The sequence below is a fragment of the Echiichthys vipera genome (assembly GCF_963691815.1).
Source record: "Echiichthys vipera genome assembly, chromosome: 1".
Lineage (NCBI taxonomy): Eukaryota > Metazoa > Chordata > Actinopteri > Perciformes > Trachinidae > Echiichthys > Echiichthys vipera.
Genome location: NC_139826.1, coordinates 27,591,340 through 27,616,162, shown reverse-complemented (window position 1 = coordinate 27,616,162; position 24,823 = coordinate 27,591,340). Strand labels below are relative to the sequence as shown.

General features: G+C 39.7%; 1 protein-coding gene across 1 annotated transcript; it reads right to left on the bottom strand.

The window, feature by feature from the left end:
* Positions 1-9,072: 9,072 nt before the first annotated feature.
* On the bottom strand, positions 9,073-10,585 carry LOC310948467 (BTB/POZ domain-containing protein KCTD12-like). The gene has a single exon (XM_083915611.1). The coding sequence runs from the start codon at positions 10,572-10,574 to the stop codon at positions 9,771-9,773; it is 804 nt and encodes a 267-aa protein (XP_083771737.1). The 5' UTR covers positions 10,575-10,585; the 3' UTR covers positions 9,073-9,770.
* Positions 10,586-24,823: the final 14,238 nt, after the last annotated feature.

The window sequence follows — 24,823 nt, the reverse complement described above, 5'->3', positions numbered from 1 at the left end:
CACAGCACCAATAAATGTCTTAGTTCAAATACTTGAGTGTGTTTGTTTGTGTATAGACTGTGTCTTGAAAGTCTTATGTAGTATTTCCAGATCTAACTGCTTTAAAGTCCATATAGTTGTAAAGTATTTGTTTTGCGGAAGCAGTGCAGTGCTCAAGTAGAACTTCTTTCTATCTCTGAAAAACTTTTTCAAACACTTGAATTCACATTTGCTGGCACTACAGCGAGTATCATTTCTCCATTCATAGATATACCAATTTTCATTAAAAGCTTGTAAACTGTAATTTATTTATTTTTTCCTGCGGAACAGCAAATCAAAAATGCTGTCATTTAGTTAAACTGACCTTTTTACAGGAAGTTGGTGAAGCAAGGTTAAAGCGAAAAACGGGAAGAGAACATTTTCTGCTCTGGCCTTTAAAATAGGGAAGTGCAATGATTTGAAAACTGTAGATTGAGGTTCCAACAACCCAAATTACAGAAGAATCTGTATTTGTTCGCCCACTGTGGTTAAAAAAGAAAGTTTTGATGAAATGTGGACATTTAAAAAGTCTGTTCTAAAGTCTCTAAATCACCATTGTTCGGTTGCACTGGAGTAATGTCGCCTATGTGTGAGTAAATAATACAAGAGCAGCACAAAGCAGTATTTCATCCATCTGGAGAAGCCATGTAGCAATGAGCCTGTGTATGCAATGCACTCCGCACATTTGCCACAGCTCAAGCCTCACAGCGCTCGTCCGCCTGACAGTTCTATCTTTACGCCCTTCAACTCAGTTAATTAGAAACATCTGAGGTGCAAAAAGGAAGCTACAGTATATTTTATTAAGATGTTATTGTGGTTGTTGTGGTGGTGTTTCACATTGGGCAAAAACCTCTTTATTGGTTTTTGGAAAGCTGAGTTCTCTCTGGACCAGAGACAGTCAAACTAAGATGTTAAACATCGGTCGTCCATTGCTCTCTGCCTGATGGATGGAAATGTTTTTACAGTTTACTGTGACCTGGTCTTTTGGAAGGGACAGTTCAGTTCCCCCAAGGCACAAGTAGAGACATTTCTCAGTTTCTGGCATGCTCCATCTGTTAAGGATGACTCTTTTGACTCCAGCCTGACCCATTTTAAATACCACTAGTACAGTAAGCCGGAAACAGCAGAGGGTCAAACAGCGGGTAGAGACATTAGTTTCTTCAAATGTAACTTGAGTGTTGAAATGCTAACCAGATTGACTTAACAGTTGCTAACTCCAGTACGTTTTTAAATCTGTCTAACTGACAAGGGTAAATGTTAGAGATCTGCCTTGGGGCATTTTTAAAAGGCTATTGTTTTTCTGGTTTATGATTGCAGAGCAGCTGAGTGGAAAATCCTGACCCTGGTCAATTTCTCAAAGAATCTTAAGAACATTCAAGGCTTCCATTGCTGCCTTGGGGTGAAAGAAACGTCAAAGTTATTATTATTATTATGTTCAGAGAAGTCCCAAGGCTCTTATCGATGGTACTATTTTTTTTGCATACAATACTCTCCTCACAAAGTTTCTGTAAGACAATCTTTGTTCAGCTGGCCACATATTTTATTTAAATTGGTTCCCTCACTGGCTCTGTTCTGGTTAATGGCATCCAGTTTAAATATTGTTTATCTTTGCAAATGTATGCCTTTTTCTTCAAATGAGTATCTCTCTACACAATTCAGCATTCGATGACTGAATGGGGTTCCTTGAGACAACCAGAATAAACTATTAAACAACTATCATGGCAAAATGTACCTCTTTTGAAAATGATTACAAAATTCAAAATTACAACCCATTGCACGCATTTGATCTACATAGGTAGAATTCTGTGCTTTTGACTGCGGTCCCCAAGGACACAAACACATTGGAATTAAAAGAAGAAACTAATAATTGAGATATTTACAGTTGGATCATCTGGAACACAGCTTTATTTTAAAACGCTGACAAACTGGCCCAGGAAGCAACAAGAAAGCAGTGGGCATGTTTGTACCTGGCAGATATCTGGGGAGTGTCCTCACATTGCTGTAACATTGTCCAGAGCCCCAACAGACGTCCAGCTCAAAAGACAGGATGTCGGGATGACATAGAAGGTGTTTTTACAATCCTCACTTGAACTGTAATGATGACTAAATATGATGTTTTGGGCCATAACTCGTGCAAAGACTAAAAATTTAATGCTTTAGAAGAACCTCCACTTTTCTTGAGTCAGTTAATCCCACTCACACACTGCCTCAGCTGACTCACAAGTTCTCAGCAATGCTACCATATTAGTACAGTAGTACCATGCTACTGCAGCAGCTCTGGGAGGCTGTACATACAGTAGGCACAGTGATCATTTGAGCTAACATGTTAACATGCTCGCAATGCCATGTTGATGGTTAGCAGGTATAATGTTTTCATTTTTCAAGCCATGGTTTTGTGTGTTAGCATGCTAACATTTACTCATTCAAACTAAACTAAACTGAGGATGATGGTAATGCAATTCGTTTGGGGCATGAACAAGTCACAAAGTATTGGACAAACAGACATTTTGACCCTATGATGAAACTATAATTGTTTATTTACTTGATGAAACGTCAGGGGATCACATATATTACAAGTAATTCTCAGGGGGACATTAATGTTGCCACCAAATTTTGTGGGAAACCATCCAGTAGTTGTTGAGAGATTTCCTTTGATCCCACAAGTGTCTATCTGCTAGTGGCAATAAGTCAAGAAATAGCCCGATTCATCAGTTTTCCTCCTTTGAGGACCAATAATGTCTGTAAAAACCATGGCAATACAACCTATAGCTGTAAAGATATTTCAGTCTGGACCCAAGTGGGCTTTTTAAGTATCAGGTCAAGAATTACGGTTTTGTTGAACCATTGCTTGCAGGACAAAAATAATGCTGCATCTTACTATTCAAGAAATGGCATTAAAAAATGAAAATGACCTTAGTAACAGTCTCACAGACTCACTTCTCTACATCTTGCCCTTTCAGACGGCCGTGTGAGGGAGGGGTAGAGGGGGTTGCACTTCTTGTGAAAGGAAGCCTGCTGCAGCTACAGCAGGGGGGGAGGATGCTCCCTCTCTTCCTCTTTGTTCCCTGCAGCTGATTGATGCTGGCAGCCTTTTACCTTTTAGTTTACCGGCACAGTGCAAGGCTAGGCTTTGTCACTGGGAGATGCACCAATCTCCGGTCTGCTGCTGGGCGCTCAGGGCAGCTCAGCGGAGACTGGCGACATTTACAATCTCCCTCTACCCAACAAAACTACACAGAGCAGACAGGTCGACTGAACTTTATGGTCAGAAGCACAGAGGTGGAATCCTTGAAGGAGACAGATAACATGGCCACTGGAGATTTTTATCTGTCTGTCTGCAGCTATAACTGGGTTTTTATCCCCCCTGATGATAGCATGACATGCAACTTCAAAGTGTTTCAAAAGCCTAAAAGTTGCATGCAAAAGCCAAACAAATTAAGAATTTTAAGCTCCACAATGTACCACAGTGCTCGTTGTATACTCATGTCATTGCTCTAAATATATAAAAAATAGGTTGACAAATGTTTGTATAACTATCTTGTGCAAAGCTGGTTGTGAAAACATGAACAGTTTTTATTTGATCAAAAATTATTTGCAGTTTCAACAGTTCAGGACTACAGCTTGAGGTTTTATTGTGCCATTGTGATTTGAAAATGTAACCCCATATTAAAAAAAATAATATGAAAGTAATAAAAATGAATCTGTATTTATTTATGCTGTTATTATGTTCATTCATTGCTGTGCTATCAGCTATATAAGAAACAGGATAGCAGAGAAAGAAGAAAAGCATGATGCGTGTGGGTTTGTATCTCTTGTCTTATTGCTAGGATTTAACTTTTTCAGATGTAACAGGTTTATGGCAAACTTAATGGAGTTTCGAAGGGGGAGCAAAGTTCAGACTAGAGTTTATTATTGATTTCATTTCCTTCATCTTACCTTTTCTCCAGTGCAGGGGTCGACCTCATGCTTCAGACGCAAAACACAAAAAAAGAAACATTAACCCAAGAATGTGCTGCCCTGCCAGTGTATCACTTCTTGTCGCTGAAGAGGATATGAGGTAATATAAAGCTGCAATCCCTTACGACAATAACAAAATTGCCAGATTGTAAGACTGAGTTATGTTACAGACTGAAAGATATCTACATCATCTTGCTGTGGATAAGACTGTCATAATTCAGGACCACAGTCTGGCTTTCAAATGATGGACTGTGGTTTTAAACGGTGTTTTAGTGGCTCTGTCAGGCCGCTGCTCCGGCAATGGATTTGTGAAAGGGGATGTTTGTTTTCTTGTGAAAGTCACTAAGACATCATGAGTCACAAACGCACACACCATTTCTTTTCTTTTTTCTTTTTCTGGGTTGAACACAATATTGGGACCTCTAATGGGTTTACTGCTTGGTAACAAACACTTTACTGAGCTAATTGTGTGTTCAGGTGGCGAGCAAACACTGATGTAATCCTGTGATGTTCTGATACAATATGTGTACTTTACATTAACAGTCAATGGCTGCAAATTGTCTCAGGGTTTATTCAAACAGTGACGTGTTTGCTCTAATAACTGAAGAGATTATATGAAAAAAGCTCCAAACCAAGGGAGTTGCTGGACCTTGAGTTAAGAAGGCATACTTTATTAATACCGCAAAGGGAAAGTCAATGTTTTCACTCTGCTGTTATTCTTCTACACAAACAGCCCCTATACTATACACATACATTATTTATGGAGTGATTTCCAAGCACAGGGGCTGCCTCACAGGATGGCGCCCCCAACAGTTGAGTGACAAGTGCCTTGCTCAAGGGCACATCGGTAGTGCCCAGTAGGTACTGGCACCTCTCCAGCTACCAGACCTCTGTCTTTTAAGCCAAGTCCCCACGTTAAAAAATAAAATGCGTCTTCTTCTAATTCTCTGCAAGAAAGCCAACAAGCACATTTCCCAAAATGCTGAACTATAACTTTTAAGGATTCTTTTTTTTTCGTGTGATGGATGCATTTGTGACAGATTTACTATGCTGACAAACATGAATAAAATATATCTACTCTGTAAATGAAAAAGAAGACAGCCTTGGTTGTTTCATATTGAGTTAAATGCTTTTTTAACTAATAAATATGTATTGCTATTTTAAGAAGATTAAAGGTGATTTAAGGATTGTAAAATGTTTTGCAGATGGCTCGATGGTTGTCTGTAACAGCATAAGCTTCACTTTTGATACTAATGTGTGTAAGATGATCATCAGAGCCAAGCCAAACAGTTTCACTACGTTTCAGCCTCAAAGGCTTTCAGACCTTTTGTTATTGTTAAATCTATTCTCAGAATGTTGAGTTATTTCTCAAAAAGGGAAAAACTCTTATGCTTCCAGACTATGATAAAAGGAAGGAAAAGATTAAAGGAAATCTGGTTCTTGCAGCAGCATGACAGAATCAACAGAAATAAATACAGATAAAGTAACATAAATAAATGATAAGAGATGCATTAACTAAATATGAACATAATCAACATAAAAACTATTCAAGAGTATATTAGGGGACGAATGACAGAGTAAAGTGACAGTTGTGCTGATAAAGTAACAGTCATGTGATTAACAGCAGAGTCAACAGGTCGATTTAAACAGTGTACACTAATATATTATATACGTGGTACTAAGCGTTTATCTGTATCAATATAATCTAATAAAGTGCAAGAGTGTAATATTTTGAAATAATGTGGTACCATAGTATAACTTAGTGTAAGAATAACATATTGTATACTACAGGAATATAACATATATCTTTAAGTAATATAGAATATCAATATAATTTGGTATCTAATGTATGGCGCCATCCAGTTTAGAACAGAATATGCCAACGGTAGGTATTTGATTATCAGTCCAGCAGAGACTGAGCTAACAGACTGAGCTTGAATACTTAGGAAATCTTGCAATACACAGTATTAATAAATACAAATGTAGTGGAACAGCGACTGCTATGATTGCGAGGTATGAAGGAGCACTATACTGTTATTGGGACATTTATTTCAAGTAAAATGTAAATGAACAGAGAGGTTCTTACATTAAACTAAAGGCCAACAGATTTTATTTTCTGTTTCCACACCTAAACAAAGAGGAATACATTTAAACACTTCATTATATATGTGTTTTTCACTCTGTGAACAGTGCAATGTGTCTATATCAGAAGAGCTGCAGTAAAAATAACATTAATTAAACACTATTACAGATATACAGGTTGCAGTGGGCTAATTTCCGACATGGTGAGAGAAAGTGGGAAAGATTTAACACAAAGAGGCTGATATGAAGAAAGCTATGTTATCTCCAACTCTGCTAAATCGGCTAATTTGGCTCTTTATCAGTCTCCCTCCGGCCCTCTGTTTGTTAATTAATGTGTGTGTGTTTGTGTGTGTGTGCGTGCACATTTTCAATATTTGGCAGACAGTTTTCTCACATAAAAAAAACCCTGGGCATACATGGAGTGTAATGTGTTTTGGAGGTGTTTTTATCACACACCACACGTACGCACCAAAGTCTGCTTGGCAAAGACACGTATCTTCATCTCAGAGGAACAAACGTTTAAATTGAGTGTTTTATCTGCTTTTTTACCAGCATGTGAGCAATCATCATCAATCTAATGCAGAAAATGTATGGCATTGGAAGGCATTGTTGCCTCTCAGAGCAATTGATGCATTCACCCATCATTGATTTCTCATGATAATACATGGAAAGACACGATGAGGACAAATGTGTCTGATATTGATGAGCTCCAGACGCTGGGTTTTTGTCAAGACCAGGGGAGCATTGCGTCCTGTTTCTTGAGATCGCACTAGAGGAAGAGTCGCTGTCGATCCTTCCTTTTTCCTGTCCAGATGGCTGCATCAGCTGACTGCAGATACGAGGTCTCTTGTGTAGACATGTCTATCTTTGTAGCTCTTACAGAGCTCATTGGTGGCAGAAGTGTGTGTGGGAGGTTGGCTGGATGAGCACAGTCGTGTGTGTATGTGCATCTTTGTTTGTGTATATGTTTTGCATATAGAGAGTTAAAGAATAAATCAATCAGAATGTATTTTTGTAAGAGCTTCAGCGCTCCTGGACATCTGGCAAATAAATAATTATTTTTGCTATTTTTTTCCACATTCCTATTCAAGTGCACTCTAACACAATCCACACAAAGCACTTTTTTGATTAAACTTGATCCTGGGATAGTTTGGATTTGTCCCCAAGGATCTCACAAGGGAACAGACATTTGATTACTGTACTTGTCAGCCAAAGAAGAACCCCTCCTCCTTCCCATCCTGCTCAGGAAAGATAACAGGGCTCTTCTGTGTTGGAGAGAAGGACACTCTGCCAAATCGGCTACCAAGTTCTGCTTTTGGCTACAATTTGTTGGCATCTTCATTCTGAGCTCTAACTCGACATAAAATACCACCCTGAAGTAAAAGGAGAGGTAGTTGAAATAGAAATTCTGAGTCATTTACAGGCATATGATACACCTCTATGAAAAGAAATGACAATGCAAAGAGGTTCACTTCATAAATAAATTATGTTCAATTTGCAGAAATGGAGTTTTGAATGAAGACATTTTATGTGTGTTTTTGGTATCACGAGCCTTTACAAGTAAACGCAGGTGAAAGAAGATTGTTTTTGATAAAATGTTTAACTTCATGCTGCATTTCTACTGTAACAAAGGTATTTATAACATCATCTGTCTCTCTCCTCTTGATTCAGTGACCTCTGAATCTATGTGATGAATCACAAACAATACGATGTGACTTCATTCAGGTCAAATTCTCATCAAACCCTTTTCAGTGGCATTATAGTCTAGTCTGAGGTCATTTCTCATTGAGTAGGAGGTGGATTTGATCTCTTATATGTCCAAACTTGTGAAGGATCCATGAGTGAGGTCAGTCTGGTTGACCACACGAGAGAAGCCCATAAATATATCAATGAAAATGTCTAAACTATGTCTAAAATGTCTTTGAAAGAGCCCAGATGGTTGTGTATACTTTTAAAATACCTTCATATAGAAACCCCTAAAAACACTGGAGACCTGAGAAGAAAAAGATGTTTGTTCACATTAGGGCTGGACAATATGGCCAAAATCTTCTATCCCACAATAGATAAATTCATACCTTGATAACAATATATATATCAAGATATAGCATGTTTTCTGGTAGTCTATATGAAAAAAAACACTTGGTAAAGTGATAAGCCTGTGAATGTTCTCATTCGTCCAGGACATCATTATCCCCAAAGCAATTTTAGTCAAAAGCAACTGGACTTGGTTATTTGTCCAAGACATTTCACCTCTCACCCAGGAGGCTTCTTCAGTTCATGACCAGTCCCAGCCTGGTCAGCTGCGTACATGAACGTTGCGTACATGAACTGAGGAAGCCTCTTGGATGAGAGGTGAAAAGTCTTCCGAGACAAATAACCAAGTCCAGTTGCTTATGACTGAAATTGCATTGGGGACATAGTAAAGCCTAATTCTGTACACCTGTGTGAATTAAATTGTTGACAAAAGAAGAGTATTTTGTCAGTTTATTGATAGCTTTAGTGCAAAATAAACATAACATGCGAGGATCTATTTTATGAAAATATATATGATATATTTAGGGTGAGAAGTTCAGCCATCCGTGAGGAACTCGGAGTAGAGCCGCTGCTCGTTTGCGTTGAAAGGAGCCAGTTGAGGTGGTTCAGGCATCTAGTAAGGATGCCCCCCTGGGCGCCTCCCTAGGGGGGTGTTCCAGGCACATCCAGCTGGGAGGAGGCCTCGGGGAAGACCCAGGACTAGGTGGAGAGATTATATCTCCACGCTGGCCTGGGAACGCCTCTGGATCCCCCAGTTAGAGCTGGTTAATGTGGCCCGGGAAAGGGAAGTTTGGGGTCCCCTGCTAAAGCTGCTGCCCCTGCGACCCGACCCCGGATAAGCGGATGAAGATGAGATGAGATATATGATATATTATATATATATTTGAGTATAAACTCTATATCATCATATTGCCCATCCTTATAGTGTGCAATTGTGTAAAAAGAAGCCTCAAAGACATAAGACAGTGATCACAAGGCGGATAGTGTTACAATGTCACACTTTATTTGCGTTATAGCTGTTTATCTAAAGAGAAAACAATGGCGACAGCTCATAGATAGCACATACAAACGAAGCACTGAAGTTCCAATGTGCAATCCTGAAAAGCACTGACACTTTATGTGGTTGATACTATTGGATTTTAAAAAAAGGTAGAATAATTAAAAGTATTATATCGAATAAGCAATTTACCGTCGCCCTTATTCATTTACCCCCATCTTTAAAAACTTCAAAATCTATTTAAACATTTCAATTTACAGTCTTGGTCAATGTCTTCAGCTCATTAGTTGCCTCTAACATGACAATGCCAGCAAAACCAACTTCTGTTTCATCCACCCTGAGTTACAAAACAGTTTTTGTGAAGCCATACAGTAGATGTTACGAGGCCATCTGGGCCACAGAACTAACCCAGTGACATAAAAAAGGAAGGAAAAGGAAGTCTACACTCCTCACTAACCAATGAAATTTATTTTTGTGTTTGGACTGAGTCCTCCTGGAGGCTCTTGCAGAAGAGAGGAGAAAATGGCAGAAAAGTGCAGACAGTAACAAAATCATTGAAAACTGAAACTAGACACGCCTGTACCTGCCAGTAAAACTATAACTGATGATTGCTCCAAAAAGAGTGAGTTAAAATAAGTGCATGCATGAACTCTTGCACCCTGAGAGAACTTTTTCAGTTCGTTCATCGGGAGAAAACATACTCGGTGTAACTGGTCCAGAGTTTGTCTTCCCCCGGGTCGTTACCGCCGTATGAGCAGGTCCCGGTGGAGTTGCAGGCCACCATGTGGAAACCAGCCTCGGCCAGCCGGTCAAACGCCTGCTCCAGAAAGTTATACTTGAGGTAATACCTGGCGGTGTACTTGTCAGGCGGGCGGTCCGGGTCGCGGCTCTCATTTAGGGTTTCTCCGAAAACCTCTTTGGCCAGGGAGATCTTGCTGCAGACGGTTATTCTGGCGACCCTGCGGAATTTAGCGTCCGCCTGGATGTCCCTCCCGATAGTGTAGCTGCCTCTGTACCCGATGGTGATGTAGCCGGCGCTGGCCCCAGCAGGAGAGCGCAGGGTCCTGTCAGAGGAGGAGGAGGAGGTGACCGGGCTGGTGAGCTCAGCCTCCTCCGGATCCCCGCTGTCCTCCGTGTACGAGCTGTCTTTGCTGACGGCCACCAGGCGCGCCGACAGCTCCGGCAGCAGGAAGAAGTCCGCTTCTTTCTGCAGCCTCCTCTTCTCCTTGAAAAACTCGGGCAGGAAAAGCTCAGAGTCCCGCAAATAATCCAAAATGTAGCGGAACAGAAAGCCGTCCCGGTCGAAGAAGAAGCGGCCCTTGCCGTCTTTTGGCAGGTCGCCCGGGGAGCTCTGGGTGAACTTGGTCCACAGGAGAGAGTTGGGGACCGCCGTGAGAGTTTCCAGTCGAGTCACATACACCTGTCCACCCACGTTTAGCTCCACTATCTCGGGGAAAGTTGAACTTTGTCTGTCGGTTTGTGCCATCTCTCTCCCTCTCTTAGTTCTCTGGATAGTTTCCTCACTGTACAGAGATGTTTGTATTGGTTTGGCTGTGTGGGAGGAGAAGGGAAGGGACTGCCAACAGAGACATTAACTGTTCACTGGAGAGCTCTGAGATAACATTATGATGCATTCAAGGGCCCCACGTGAGCCTCAACTTCCTACTTTGAAACATCTTAACATCATTCATGCATGAAAGTGACAAACTGCCCTACATTTACTAGTACTTAAAGTTGTACTCCGTAAGATTTTTAACTATTTAATTGTCTTTTAAGTTACGAGAGTGAGTTAAAACAATGGTGATTGATCATATCAATATTGATATTGATCAAAATGGTCAGTAAAATCATAGGGAGGGAGCAGCTGGGATGTATTTATGATGATAGAGTTTGACAAACGGAAAGCACAGAGGATTTTGGCTGATCCTAATCATCCCCTGGCCAATTAATTTCAAAATCTCCTCTCTGGACGGCGCTATAGAGCTGCCAAAACAACGAAAAATATTTATAAGAAGTCTTTCATATCCAATGCAATTACAAAATAGAATTTATACAGAAATGATTTAATAGAAATTATATGACCCGCTTATAAAATAACTTCCACTTGCCGAGTATTTTTGCCGAGTATTACAATATCTGTGTCTGTGGTGACATTCACTCACTAGATGTAAATACGCCGCCATGTTAGTGTCGGTCTGCTGCTCAGATCGTCACTAACGGTTAAGCCCTGCTTCGGAGTCAGGCTTGTAGTGAGGGCAGAAGTGTAATAGGAACATGTGTGGGTACAAATTTAAGAGGGTAACATACTGTAAGTAAAGAAGTGAACAGCTGTGTTCGAAATTGTTCCCTATCATAGTAGTAGTGCGTACGTCATTTTTGTAGTGTGTTCGAATTCTCCTTGGTTGTAGGAGTGTTGTGTAGGAATGTAGTTTAGAGTTACCAACAACCGTTACTCGCGAGCTGACTACTGTTACTCGCTCGTGAAATAAATTAACCGTAGGCTATTACAGTTCGCAATCGGGACACAACCATTGTAAACAAAACCACACTTTTAAACCATCGAAATTTCAACAATTTAATTGGGATTGAACATTGAAATTAACAACAACATCAATACAACCTTTTACCCTCCTCCTGAGCGCAGGTTTGTATCATAAACAGGCTGTAAAATGGGTTTACAGTTCTGTGTGTTTACATTGATGCTGGACACTTCCGTCACACATATATCCGGAGCATGTACTGACATTACTATTTGTTAGAAAATTCCAATGTAGTGTCCAGAGTCTCGTTTGGTCATAGTGCACTGGTTAATAAACACTACAGAGGGGATAGTAAGTGAGTGAATGAGAGAACGATTTCGAACACAGCTAATGCTAGTGTTTCAATAGATTGACTTGTGATGGAATTTCAAAATTGTGTGTTTAACAAAAGTCAAGATAACCCTTTCTGTGATGTAACAAAGACTGTATTATGCATTAATAGACTTCCATAATACACATATCAGACTGTAAGCCAAGTCATACAATTGCTTAATTACTTTACTCATTTGCATGACACGCGGTGGATATTTGAGAACATCATGGAGCTTTTTGTAACCATAATGGATGGTTAATATCTTTATTGCCTGCTGTAATGCCTTTATGACAGGTCAAGTAGGGTGTGTTTATATCTGTGACAGGATGTTTGTGTCTTTCTGCAGCACAAACAGTAGAAAAAGGTCAAGATGTGGCATATGTTCATGGACATGTATTCCATCAGGCTGCAGAAACAGATACAGGGTGGTCTGTTCATATTAATACTCCCTTAATAGAAGCAGGCAAGCTGTTAGTCTGAAGAAGCAGTTATTGCAACTCCCCATTCATTATGTTTACATAAAGCACTGTGATGTTGTCAACACATAAAAGCTCTTGTACTGCCACTAAATGGACCTTCAGCTGAGTTTGTCTTGTAAACATACTCATGCTGTACTTTAGCTGCTATTACAATAAATGCATGATGCAACTTTTTTTGATGCATTATTCGTGTGGTTTTATGTCTTATGGGCTTCAAAGTGTTGCTAAAGTGTGGGGGTTTATTTCAGGAAGTGAAGGGGAGCAAAGGCATTATATTATTTGTCATATTTGACCTGGAATATAATTTTCTTTTGAGGCAAAATGACACTGTATTTGACAGGAGCCTAAATTGGGAGTAAATCCTTTGTTTCCAAGATTTAATGCAAGAACCAATTTCCTGGACAACTGAGAGGGGAGCTAGCATAAGTGTATAAACCCCTGCACAGAAAAAAGGACAACAAACAAAGGTCAGTACTCACATAGTACCAAAAAACTCTACTCTCTACTCTACTAAAAGTCAGATAAAGCTGCTCTTACTGATCTGATCGCAAACCCCTGAAAAGACTCCTCATAAGTCTTAACCCAAGATCGATTTCAGCTTAAGACCAAGGAGCTCTTTGATCCAGTCTTGAAGTGCAGTGTTGGCTGTATTTTTATTTCTGTCCACACATCAGTATTTCTGCTGAGGAGGACCACTGACATTATCCCTCATAATCTGAGTAATTGGGCTGTTATCGCAGATGCTGAATTTTGTTTGATGCATAAAAAGCATCAGCATAAGAATATTCCCATATGTATTATGGAAAACAATAGAAACATTTAGAGACAGTGCGTAAAAACCATTCAAAGTGGTGTTGCGGTAAAAGTGCGGTTGAAGTGTTGATTCAAGGATAAGATAGAAAAACATTGAGCTGTAAGGGAAATATTAAGAAAGTTGGTTAAATAAACTCTGTGAATACAAACAAGTACGGAACCGGGACATTGGACTTTCCACCAGAACAATCCAAATATAATGAAAGCAAAACACCTATATCAATTAAGTTTTAAGCTTTTGTTTTCCTTTCTTCAGTACACCTCCACCGCATATTAGTTATAACATTGTGTCTGTTGCAGCTGAAAACACATAAACTTGTTGCTTTCTCAGCACTTGAAGTTCTTGTTTTAGAGCACCATCATGAATGTATCACGGTAACCCAGCCTTTCATGCTGGACACATTTCAATGTTTGGAGTAGAACGACATCTAGTGGACAATATACAGAGGAGCAGGTTGTTATTGTGCTACTGTAATGGAGATGTTTACTATAGCACTAAGCCACATTGTGTCCAACTTTTTTATGACTCAACTTCAGACAGGCTGGTCACCATTCGCAAGTTATTAAAGAATATGTTTTATTTTAAAATGACTGAATTGTGAAGCTGTTTGGTGTGACACTGTTATAATAAAATGACATGAAAGATCAAGGCTCTCTCTTGCTGTCAAGACCTGACTCAGGTGGTCACAACAGAGAGGGAGACGATGCCATGTTAAATGTTTAAACATTTAAGTTTTAAGTGTATACAGAATTTGATGTGGCAATCGGTGAAGTCAGTGGTGTAGGTTGTGCATGAGTGACAGGTGGGTGTGGTGTTTTTATGTGTAAACATAACAACAGAGCAAACAAAGGGCAGCACAACCAAACCATACCAAACTGAGACGTGCCTGTGGACACAGCCAGAGTTGAGAGAGTTAGTTAAAAAATACTGCAGCTTAAGTAGACACCGGGCCTCCATGCGAGCCCAGCTGTGCTGAGTTGCTCTATTTAGTGACCTGAAAATGGGAGGCACAGGTTAGCCACGCCTCTACAGACACGCTGTTACACTGACAACAGCAAATTCCCTCCAAGATGACATGACAGGGGCATCTCACTCACCCACATACACTATTAGTCTTCCTCTGTTCAGTCTCGACTGTGTCATCGCCGTTAAACGTTATTCATTTTTCCCATAGTCTGGCAGTGGATAATTGGATAAAAGAAGTTGTTAAGTTTAGCTTTCCAAAATAAAGGTTACAAGGTTTGACAGCTCGCTTACTTATCATATTGGTTCTCCTTTGAGACAGTTCACATATCATAATTTTGGTCCATATTTCTAAATCCAAATACATCATGTTGTGTTGAGGGTTGTTGACCCTGACAGAAGACATTAAAGGTATTATGTTGATGTAACACATGTGGGGGTTTTAATGTTTTGGTTGTTTAGACAGAGATGAAAGAGAAGACCAGTGCAATGTGATCAGGTGGAAGACAACTACTTTGCTCCACTGGACATAAATATATACAGGCTATGCTTTGCACAGATGCAAAACCATAAAATGACACAATTTTGCATGCTGACATAATGTAGGCTGCTATTGCACATTTCCCATATTTACCGCTAGTTATGATCTGAAATATGTGCAGAATGAAACACTTGAGGGTTGGACTTCATCTGTGCATTTTAGATAGGGGATACATTTTTTTCGCAGGCTGAAAGACTAAAATTCTCCATATTTACCATATCTTCTTCCTCCCTGTCATCTTCTTTTGCCTGGTGGTCGCTCCCTGCCTCTGTGCCACTTGAATCTGCAGCAGCCTCCTCTTCATCTCTCACATCCTCTTCTCATTCACTTATTTCTTCATCTCCTTCTGTGGTCTTCTCCTGCTCTGGTCTCTCCAGTTGATGACCTGCTCCTTCATTTCCCTCCTTCTCTTCCTGCAGTACACTTTTCTTACTAAAAAACCTGTCAATATCCCCACTTTTTGCTTTTCTTTTCATTGTTCTGCTCTCTTGCAGTCAAGATTTGAAAAGGTTATCCTCATATTATGTTACACTGTAGGGCCATGTAGATAAAGTATAACAAATATATAACCAGAAAAGATTTACCACACACACACACACACACACACACACACACACACACACACACACACACACACACACACACACACACACACACACACACACACACACACACACACACACACACACACAGTCAGTGTGTTTAACGTGGGGAGAAAACACGGTAAGGGACTCAAACAAGAAAAGCCTGGTTGGACTATGTGGAGTGTATTAAAGTACTGGAGGGGGGAGAAGGAGGTGAAAGTGAGATTTGGAAGTTATGTTTAGACTAATTAACTAAATCATAATGTATTTGTTATTTTTTCCAGTTTGACAGTATATTTTTGTATGAAGCTGTTTTTGTCTTTACTAAAACTGAAACTGACCAAAGGGAAACTTGCTCTTACAAATCACGAGCGAGCGATTTCACGTTTGACTAAATAACGCACACACTGCTATTGCTGATGCTGAATCACCTTTAGCAAACATGACATTCATTACAAATGTAACTTTAAGTCAAAGTGGTGTGTTTAAACCTCAGCAGGGGAAACTAAACTTCACACTCAGATGCTCGGGGACAGCTCATCACTCCGCTCTTTCCACTGCAGCAGACCAGCTGTGTGAGTCGGACCGTGAACGCCGCTCTGCACCTTTGACCTTTGGTCAGGGGGTAGGGTTGCAAACTCCCTGAAAAAGAAAATAAGGGACACCTTACTGGCAGGGCCGGCTGCCTTCATTTTTCCTGGCGTAGTAAATCTTTTTAGCCCCTTTTTGTATATGTGAAGCAATTTTTTTTTAAATATTTGACTCAAACCTGAATTGAATTAGATGTTAAAAATTAACAGAATAAAATAAATACCTTTCCTGCTTAACTTAAAACTCTCTAAATTAATATAAAACAACACAAAGCAGAACATAGTACATGATTAATGCAACAAGAAGAGTGCAAACAAAAAACACTCTCAAAGGCCATGATTTTAGCCTACAGTTGGAGTCAGTCTATTTGTTTTTTCCGTCTGTACTTTTTCTGAGCTCTTTCTGCAGCCACAAGCTGTTTGTCTTTCAGCAAGTCAAACTCTGAGCAAGACATTTCATAATTTAGAGTGACAATGAGCTCTCCTTTCATTAATTATTATCAATCATTGTTATTCATCTATGTATTCATTTGATGTATTATTTATCCACTTAATGTACTCATCTAGCAATTGTACTTGTTTATTACACAGAAAATAATATTGTTATATATTTCTCCATACAATTCAGACATTCATTGTACTTTCCCATATTAACCTTAACCGGAGTGTTAAAATCATTATTTACATACCATATCTGCCTCTGGTTGTGCCTGGTGGACAATAAATTGGTCTTGGGTTCATCTAGTTTTGGAGTCCCTTATGTTTCTTGTGTGTCCACTGTTCACCACTGGAAGCCTGTCACTTTAGGTCAGTTAGTCCACTATGGGCTATGGAAAAAGTCGGCCGGCACACAGCGCAATGTGCTTTTTAGATGTTATTGTGCTCTTTTTTCCACCCATGTTTTTCCTTCTAACCATTCCTCTCAGTATTTTTGCATTCTTTTCTGTTTTTTTCCCGGAGGAGTAGTTGCATTGCTGCTAAAAGATGTACCGCCCGAGACCTATAAAGTACTGACGGCATCGCTGCCGTCCATGCTGCTTTGTTGTCTTCCGGTATCTTCTTCGCAAGCAACTGTACTTTGTGCACTTTTGGCCAATTTATTGTTTGTTTCAAGGCTTTGAAAAGCTTGTGGAAATAGTGGCAGTTTGTTTTTACAAGTACAGTTTTAAGAACACAAAAGTTAGTTGGGCACCCCTCCCCTCTTGCCCCCCTGCAGATCCGCCCCTGCCACCCACTAGCTTCCAACTGATTTAGTTTGTACGGCTTGATGATGTTTGTAGCGTCGTTTAGCCACTTGTTAGCAACTGCCTTTTTAAAAATGTGTTAAAGCTGTAGTTCACAAGTGGGGCATTGAGTGACATATTTTATCTCTTAAAACAAAATGTTAAAATGTCTTAAGCTTGTCTTAACCACAGACCTTATTTAAAGCATGTAACCAAAAACCAATTCAAAAATCCCATTGACTTTGAGACAACGAGAAAACCTTAAGTGTAAAAATGCCAAATCACTTCCGGGTTAAAGGACATATTTCTTCAGCACTATATTGAGACCCTTGATAGAAAAACATCTTTTTAGTTTTTGCCAAGGCCAGAGTGTCTGTATATGTGTCTGTACTGAGCAGTATTTGCTGTACTTTTACTATATGTGTATTTGTCCATGTTGTAAGCATGGAGAGAATGTGTGTGTGTGTGTGTGTGTGTGTGTGTGTGTGTGTGTGTGTGTGTGTGTGTGTGTGTGTGTGTGTACGTGTGTGTGTGTAGTGCTGTATTGTGACACTGTGAGCAATCACGTAACCTGCTTGTGACATAATGCAAACCCCGGATGTGACACCCAGTCAAACACTGTCACTCTGCAGTGTGCTGGAGTGTGACCTCCTCAACACTATCTCAGTGCTCTCTAAAGACCCGGTCCATCACCATGTGTTGTCTTTCCACTCCAGTGATCCTCTCCCCGCTCCTGTCTGATACGACAACAGAGACGAGAGGCAAAAACCTTCTCTTTTTCGAAGACAGAACACTCGTCCTCACTCTTTTTCTTTAAAACACACTTCTTGTGCGTGTTCTCTTTAAACCCCCAGTACTCACACACAACACACACACACACACACACACACACACACACACACACACACACACACACACACACACACACACACACACACACACACATACATATCCACACACACATCTCTACCCTTCTTCTGAATAAGGCTGATTGCTCATACTGTAGATTAACTGTAGTATAGCATAGGCTTGACACAGGCTCTCTGTGAATTGCTCTTTTAACCTACAAAAATTTGGGCAACGGAAACTGTCTGTAAACAACAACAACACTGACATATTATCTATCAGCTAGTGTGCAAACATTGAAGCTTCTAAATGCTCCACTATGTTCATCGTGTGACCGTGATGTCTCTGTGTGTGTGTGTGTGTGTTTGTACAGTTTGTCTGTGTGCCTGTGTGAGTGAGTGGAGAAATGCATCTTTCTTTGTGTATGTATAAATGCGTTAACATGGTGGATATAGTCGTTATTGTGGACATCTGTGCTCGTCTGTGTGTCTTTATATGACTGGGACATACAGCGGTTGCTTGTAACTCTAGTTTTACTCATGCTTTATATGACTGGACTATGCATATTTGTGTGTGCGTGTGTGTGTGTGTGTGTGTGTGTGTGTGTGTGTGTATGTTCTTGTCACCTTCTCTCAGGGTTACGTCTGCACCCTTGTGCTCCTCAATCAGCTCTAATGGATCCTCTGGCTCAGACTCAGCCAGGGCACTGATTATGATACTAAAGACGCTCAAACTCACACACACACACACACACACACACACACACACACACACACACACACACACACACACACACGCACGCACACACACACGTACGCACGCGCGCTCACACACACACGCACGCACGCACGTACGCATGCACGCACAAAGGACAGGGTGGGGCTGGAGGCTGGATGTGCGTCGTGATGAGCTGGGACATATCGGCCCCCCTTACATTTTCTTTCCGTCTTTGTCCTTTGTTTCTTCTTTTGTGTCTCACCATTAATGTCCCGTTGTGGTTAATGCACATCCTGCAGTCAATTTAATAACTTTATGTAACGCTGTAGTAAAAATACAGAATTGAATTATGGGTAATCAAACAAAATCTAAACTGTGTTGTAGCCTTCAAGTAAAAAAATTTCTTTAGATCTCTCTCATCTAAAATCTTAAGACGATGAAATGAAATTATATGACGTACAAAGAGCATTTTCACATCTTTCCTTATGTGTCTTTGTGTCACCCCCACCCCCCTATCCATCACCACTACCAGGGCCCTCAAGTGTGTATGTGAGTAGTTCACACGGGTTCCATCCACCCTCCCTGCCTCGGCGTCTTCATTCAGAGAGTGAACAGGTCCCCTGGGGCTAATATCCGCTTTTGTGTGTGTGGCTGCTACATTGTTCGCTACGTCGACTTTCTATGGGATGAAAAAAATGACTGTCCATCCAGGGTGCTCCTTCTTCGCTGTCTTTAGAAAAGAAATGAGCTTAAGGGGACATGTTGCACAGCAGTCCTAATACAGACAAGTCAGAATAAAGAGATATAAAGATACGACTGTTGCATTAGTATTTCACAGTTGTGTTGGCTCAGTTTTCATTTTCAGAACATGCAAAATCTATATTCACATAGCACACAAAATGAAAACATCTGCATCATAGCATGGTCATTATCATATAATTCTGTCAAACAGTAACAAATTCACGTAAAAACGGATTTTGCCACAGTAATTTCAGATTAAACAAGTTGCAATGAGATAAAGAAAAATGCAAGATGCACACATTCCATTTATAAAATGATTCAGAGCAAGAATGTAAATCTTACATTCATTCAGCAGAATTATGATTTTGACTGCATCAGTACACGCATCACTTGTAAATGTAATAATCTATAACACAGTTAGCTATACTGCTTTACAAAGCCTAAGTGCAGTAACTACGAAATCACTAATAAAATTATTTTTGCACAATTTTTGGCCTTAAAGTATGGAGGTTCGGATCGATTTGGATAAAAATTATTAAATGGTAAACGAGTAAACCCTAATCCATCATCAATGTGCCAAATATTTGTTTGTTAGGACAGTAAAACAAACTTTAAAGCCATTTTTTTCATAGTTACTGCACTTAGGCTTTGTAGGGCACTACAGTATACTGTAGGCTCATGTTAAAGACTGGATAGCATTTCACATTATACCATAATTTACACTACATTTATAAGTACTAAATGAAACGTTTTTGATGGGATCAAAAGGAAAGAAACTGTGTTTTATTTTATTTTCCAATACATCTGAAATGTGGTAGTCATTAGCAATTATGTTACAATGCTACTCACCAGGTTAATGTTAAAAATAAGGAGAAACTCTTGCAAACATAAATATAAACATTTAGGTTTTTGCTTTAAGAGGTTTGCAATTACAAACTCTTTTATTATATTTTTATAACAGAAATGAATAATGCATCTTTGGAAAAATGTAAACATCAGCTGATATTGAACCAAAATAAATTCATTAACCAAAAAAAAAAAATAAATGTTGTGTTTTGATACACCGACATAAAGTTGCTTTCAATTTTACATGCGAGGGCTCTTGATTATTTCTCAGTCTCTGCACCACTGACTCTCCATAAATGCAGGTCCGATGGAACAATTAGATTCTTATTGATCCATTAGAGCTGTGCGCTCTGCACCACTTGTAAAACCTAGTCTCGGAGGATCTGAGTAACTGTTTGACTCACGGCTCTAATCCCATATCAGTGAAGCTGATTCATGGCTCTGACTCATTAGGAATCAGTGGGCTTTGCTGATTGTTGAGCAGTCGCCTCATTCTTGTGGGGAGCTCCAGACGGTACCTGCAGCCGGCCCGAGTGGAACAAAGCTGGTTCTATAATTAGGTTCTCGTGGCTGATTTGATTAGAGCAGCCGCTACATTCATTTTGCTAAAGATGCTCCTCAGCTGCTTGGAAGGACTAATGGAGGAGATGGAGAGATATGTGGGAAACAATTAGACTTGACATTATTGTGCATGTGTCTGTACTTATGTATAAAAAAATCTATATATTCATGCAAACTCCTTTTCTTTACCCTTTACATTGATAAACCACACACCTCCTTTCTCATATCTCCTTCTCAAACTGACATCACTTATTTTCTTCTTCCCTTGTCCGTCTTTCGCCTGCTTCCGATGTTTCAATTAGCTGCCATGAAATTAGATTAAATTAAAGGAGACATTTTAAGAGGGACAGAAATAGTGACCTGCCTGCATGATGGTGCCTCAGGCACAGATGAGATATGAGCTGTCTTGTGTCACGATATCTGGAGAAGAGATAGTTTGATCCAGGAACCAGGTCTCATACTCTACATCATGGTCAGGCTGCACATTTTTACCTTTTTTGTGTTTAGAATAAGAAATATTAAACGCCACCTCCCTCAAAAATGTGTTTTCATACTTCACTTAGATGTTTGACCTTCACTGTGCTGAATGTGCTGATGGAGGGAGTGTTTCTCTGTACTCACCTTAAATCTAAGACCATTTGTACATACGAGCATGATTGTCTGATGAAGAAACTTGAAGCCTCTTGTGCACAAACAATGAAAAAGGGCAGTGTGAAATTAAAAAACACTTTTACAACTATTACTAAAAGCAGATTTTTTCTATGTATCTTATAACATATCTTGAGTTTTCTTGGCAAACAATAAGAAATATGAACACTGCTTATCAATCTGTTTCACTGTTTTTCACACTGAAAAAGTGCTGACAGGATGGTATTTAGAGCTTCAGTCAGATTAAAGCTATCCAAGGTGGAAGGCACTGGCCTGCTCCCCTGACTTGTGGGAGATGGATTAAAAAAAAGAAAAAGAAAATTGAAGCAGCAGAGGTTGAGAGATTTTGATTTTTTTTAATTGCTGATATATCAAGCTCTCTCAATGCCTCTCTATAGTGTCTTTCACATGACAGTCCCTGTCAGGTAAATGCCCATTCAAACCCCACACCCCCAGTTTGTATCCCAGACATTACACACCTGTTCTGATGATGGGGAAACTGATCTTTATGTCTAAATTGACGGAGTAACACTTTAAACGAAACACTCAACAAGGGTTCCCATTGTCTCGCTTGCTCTACCATGATGATGTTGTCATGTGTTGTCCTTAAATGAATCTAGATGTTAAAGTTTTGTTAGGACAGAAAGTTTCTGATTTCTTGTTAATTGCAATGGATTTTATTATATTGTACATTTGTTAATACTCTTGTGTTTACCTCATTTATGTAAGGTGGTAGCCAGTTGAAATACCAAACTATCAGCGCTATTTAGTGCAAGTTTGCATCTGATTCCAAGCTTTAAAAAAAAAAAAGAAAAAACATTCCATATCACAAATACCATTTCCTGTGAGCAGTGTGATACCTGGACAGTCTCCTCTCTCTAAAGTTATGCCTGATTCCAGCGCATTACATGTCTATCTGAATGCACCATCGGCCCTCTGTAATCTCATCTCCTCATGTCCATGTTGAGGGTAAGTGCTCTAGAGGGACCTTGATTCCCAGAATTCACTTTGATCTCTTAAGGTTGGTCTGAAAATAAGCCAGTCAGCTGGGGCAGATAAAATGTGGTGAAGGAAAAATGGTTCAATTACACATTTTTGCTTCTCCTTTTGGGACCCAATTAGATACTTGAAAAATCTTCCTTCGCACCAAGACAGGAAAGTTACGAATGCAGCTGTACGCAAGGTTTGGAAGGGTAGTTTTCAGATTGTGTGACCAGTCGATCAAGTCCTCAAGGTTTCGTAATAAATGGAAAAGCATTGATTCAGAAAACTTCTGGGTAAAATTAAAAGAAGAGAAGAGAGGATCCTCTATCAAAACAAACGTCCAGATATGTGTCAATTAGAGATCGTTGTAAATGCAGGACAAATATGGTACTGGCCAAATATCAATGACTCTTGGAAAGGCATCATAGGACGTTCTAAATATATACAAATTAATGAATGGATCTCTTTTGGTGTACGTCCAAATGCTCTCTAAAACAAAAACCATCCCCCAACGTTACGCCTCCTCCCACGTAAAGCCTTAAATAAATGGATTGACTTTTGGAGAGGCGACAGTTTTCCTTTCATAATTGTTAATTATCATGAGTGCTCTCTGAGGTACTTTCTATGAATGGAGATGGGACACTCTCCTCCTCCTCCTCCCCCCTCTGTTCTTTATGGGATTGGCCTTAGTTCTCAAGGACGACAAAAAGGACACCAGCGATGGAGGAGGAGGTGCAGTGGATGGGTGGGGCACCTGCGTCATTCCTGTGCATCAGGGTTGGTGGACTGGTAATGGGCGCCAGTAAGCTACACCCCCTCTAACCCCCACCCAAGACCATTTTCCCTGCCTCACCACCAGCTGCCCCACCCACCCCCCAGGTGGCTCCTCCCCAAGTCCCAGACGAGATAGAGCACAGCACTTAAGGTAATGTAAATAACCAGAGAGAGAGAGCTATTTTAAGATTCTGTCTTTCAATGTGGTCGTGGAGCGGGACAAAGATGCAAGCCAAGCGATTGTAATTTCAGTCACGTTTTCGGACATGTTCTCTTTCTCCGTCTACCATCCAGCTAACTGCAGGGCCTGACGGGCAAGAAAGAGCTGGGGCCGACTGCAAATTCAATATGAGCCTTTTTCAAAAGAAAGACGTTTAGGGCAGCTGAAGGTCTGAAGTCTGAGATATCTCATTTCAAAATTACACACAGAAAAGAAAACTAATATTTCTATTTATTTTTTTCTTGTCTTTGTAAATTACTAGTTCATTTTCTGTCATCAGGCCTCTAAAGTTCAAAACACACAACAATCCGACAGTGAAGAATCCCTTTTTTTGGTTGAACCCAAGTCAACTTTGGTTTAAGAAATCACACAACCTCGTTCATGGATCAAAATGCTCCCCATGTTTCAGCATCATGACCAAACCGAAAAAAAAAAACAGCTAGAAAAACACTGCAATGCTAAAACCTTATTTAGTACTAAAAAAATCAAATAATAACTCAGCAAACAAAAAAGGTGAAATACCAATTTTATCTTGCTCCAAAAGTAGAATTTATATATTTTCTCGAAATAACTTGTTCCCTTTTTTATTGTATCATTTTTTATGGCATCAAAAAATAAATAAACATTTAGACAGCATCTTTTGTACCTTATATGAATCATTTTAACCATTATGATTTTTCTATGTATATATTTTTTCTCCATAATTATACAAACATACACATCACAGAGAAAATAATCTGTACACTGCAGTCAACAACAAATCTGTGAAGCAGAACCTGCCGCCGCATTGTTCTGCAACAGTGACTGACTTTGCAAAATCACAAACAAAAAACATACACAAACAGCAGTAGAAGTACACTACTTGATATAATTCGATCTTTTTTGTAGAGGTTACATTCATATTCAAGTCTTTGTCAGCTGCAGTCTGACCAGACTCCGGTCCGAACTGTGGAAATACAACTGTTTTTATGAGCTTCATTAAGGCAGTTGAATACAGATCATTTTAAACACTAATTTACACAGAACCTTATGATTAAAACTGTTTCTACACCTGACATTAAGGAGAATATTAGCTAATGCTTCAAGTCAACTACCGTCACTACTGCTTGTATATTTTCTACTCAGCATGATACATGGATTGATTCTTTCTTGATTCACAGTCATGATGTGTTCATCAGAAATAATAAAGAGCCTGTCAAAACTGTATCAAACTAAATCAGTTTTGGGTGTTAGTTAATGTGTCTGTTGTATTTCACTTCATGACATTACAGTCTTTTAATTAATTCATCAATCAAAACCCAATTATTCCAGTGCTACACATAACATAAATGTATTGGTCTTGATATGAAAT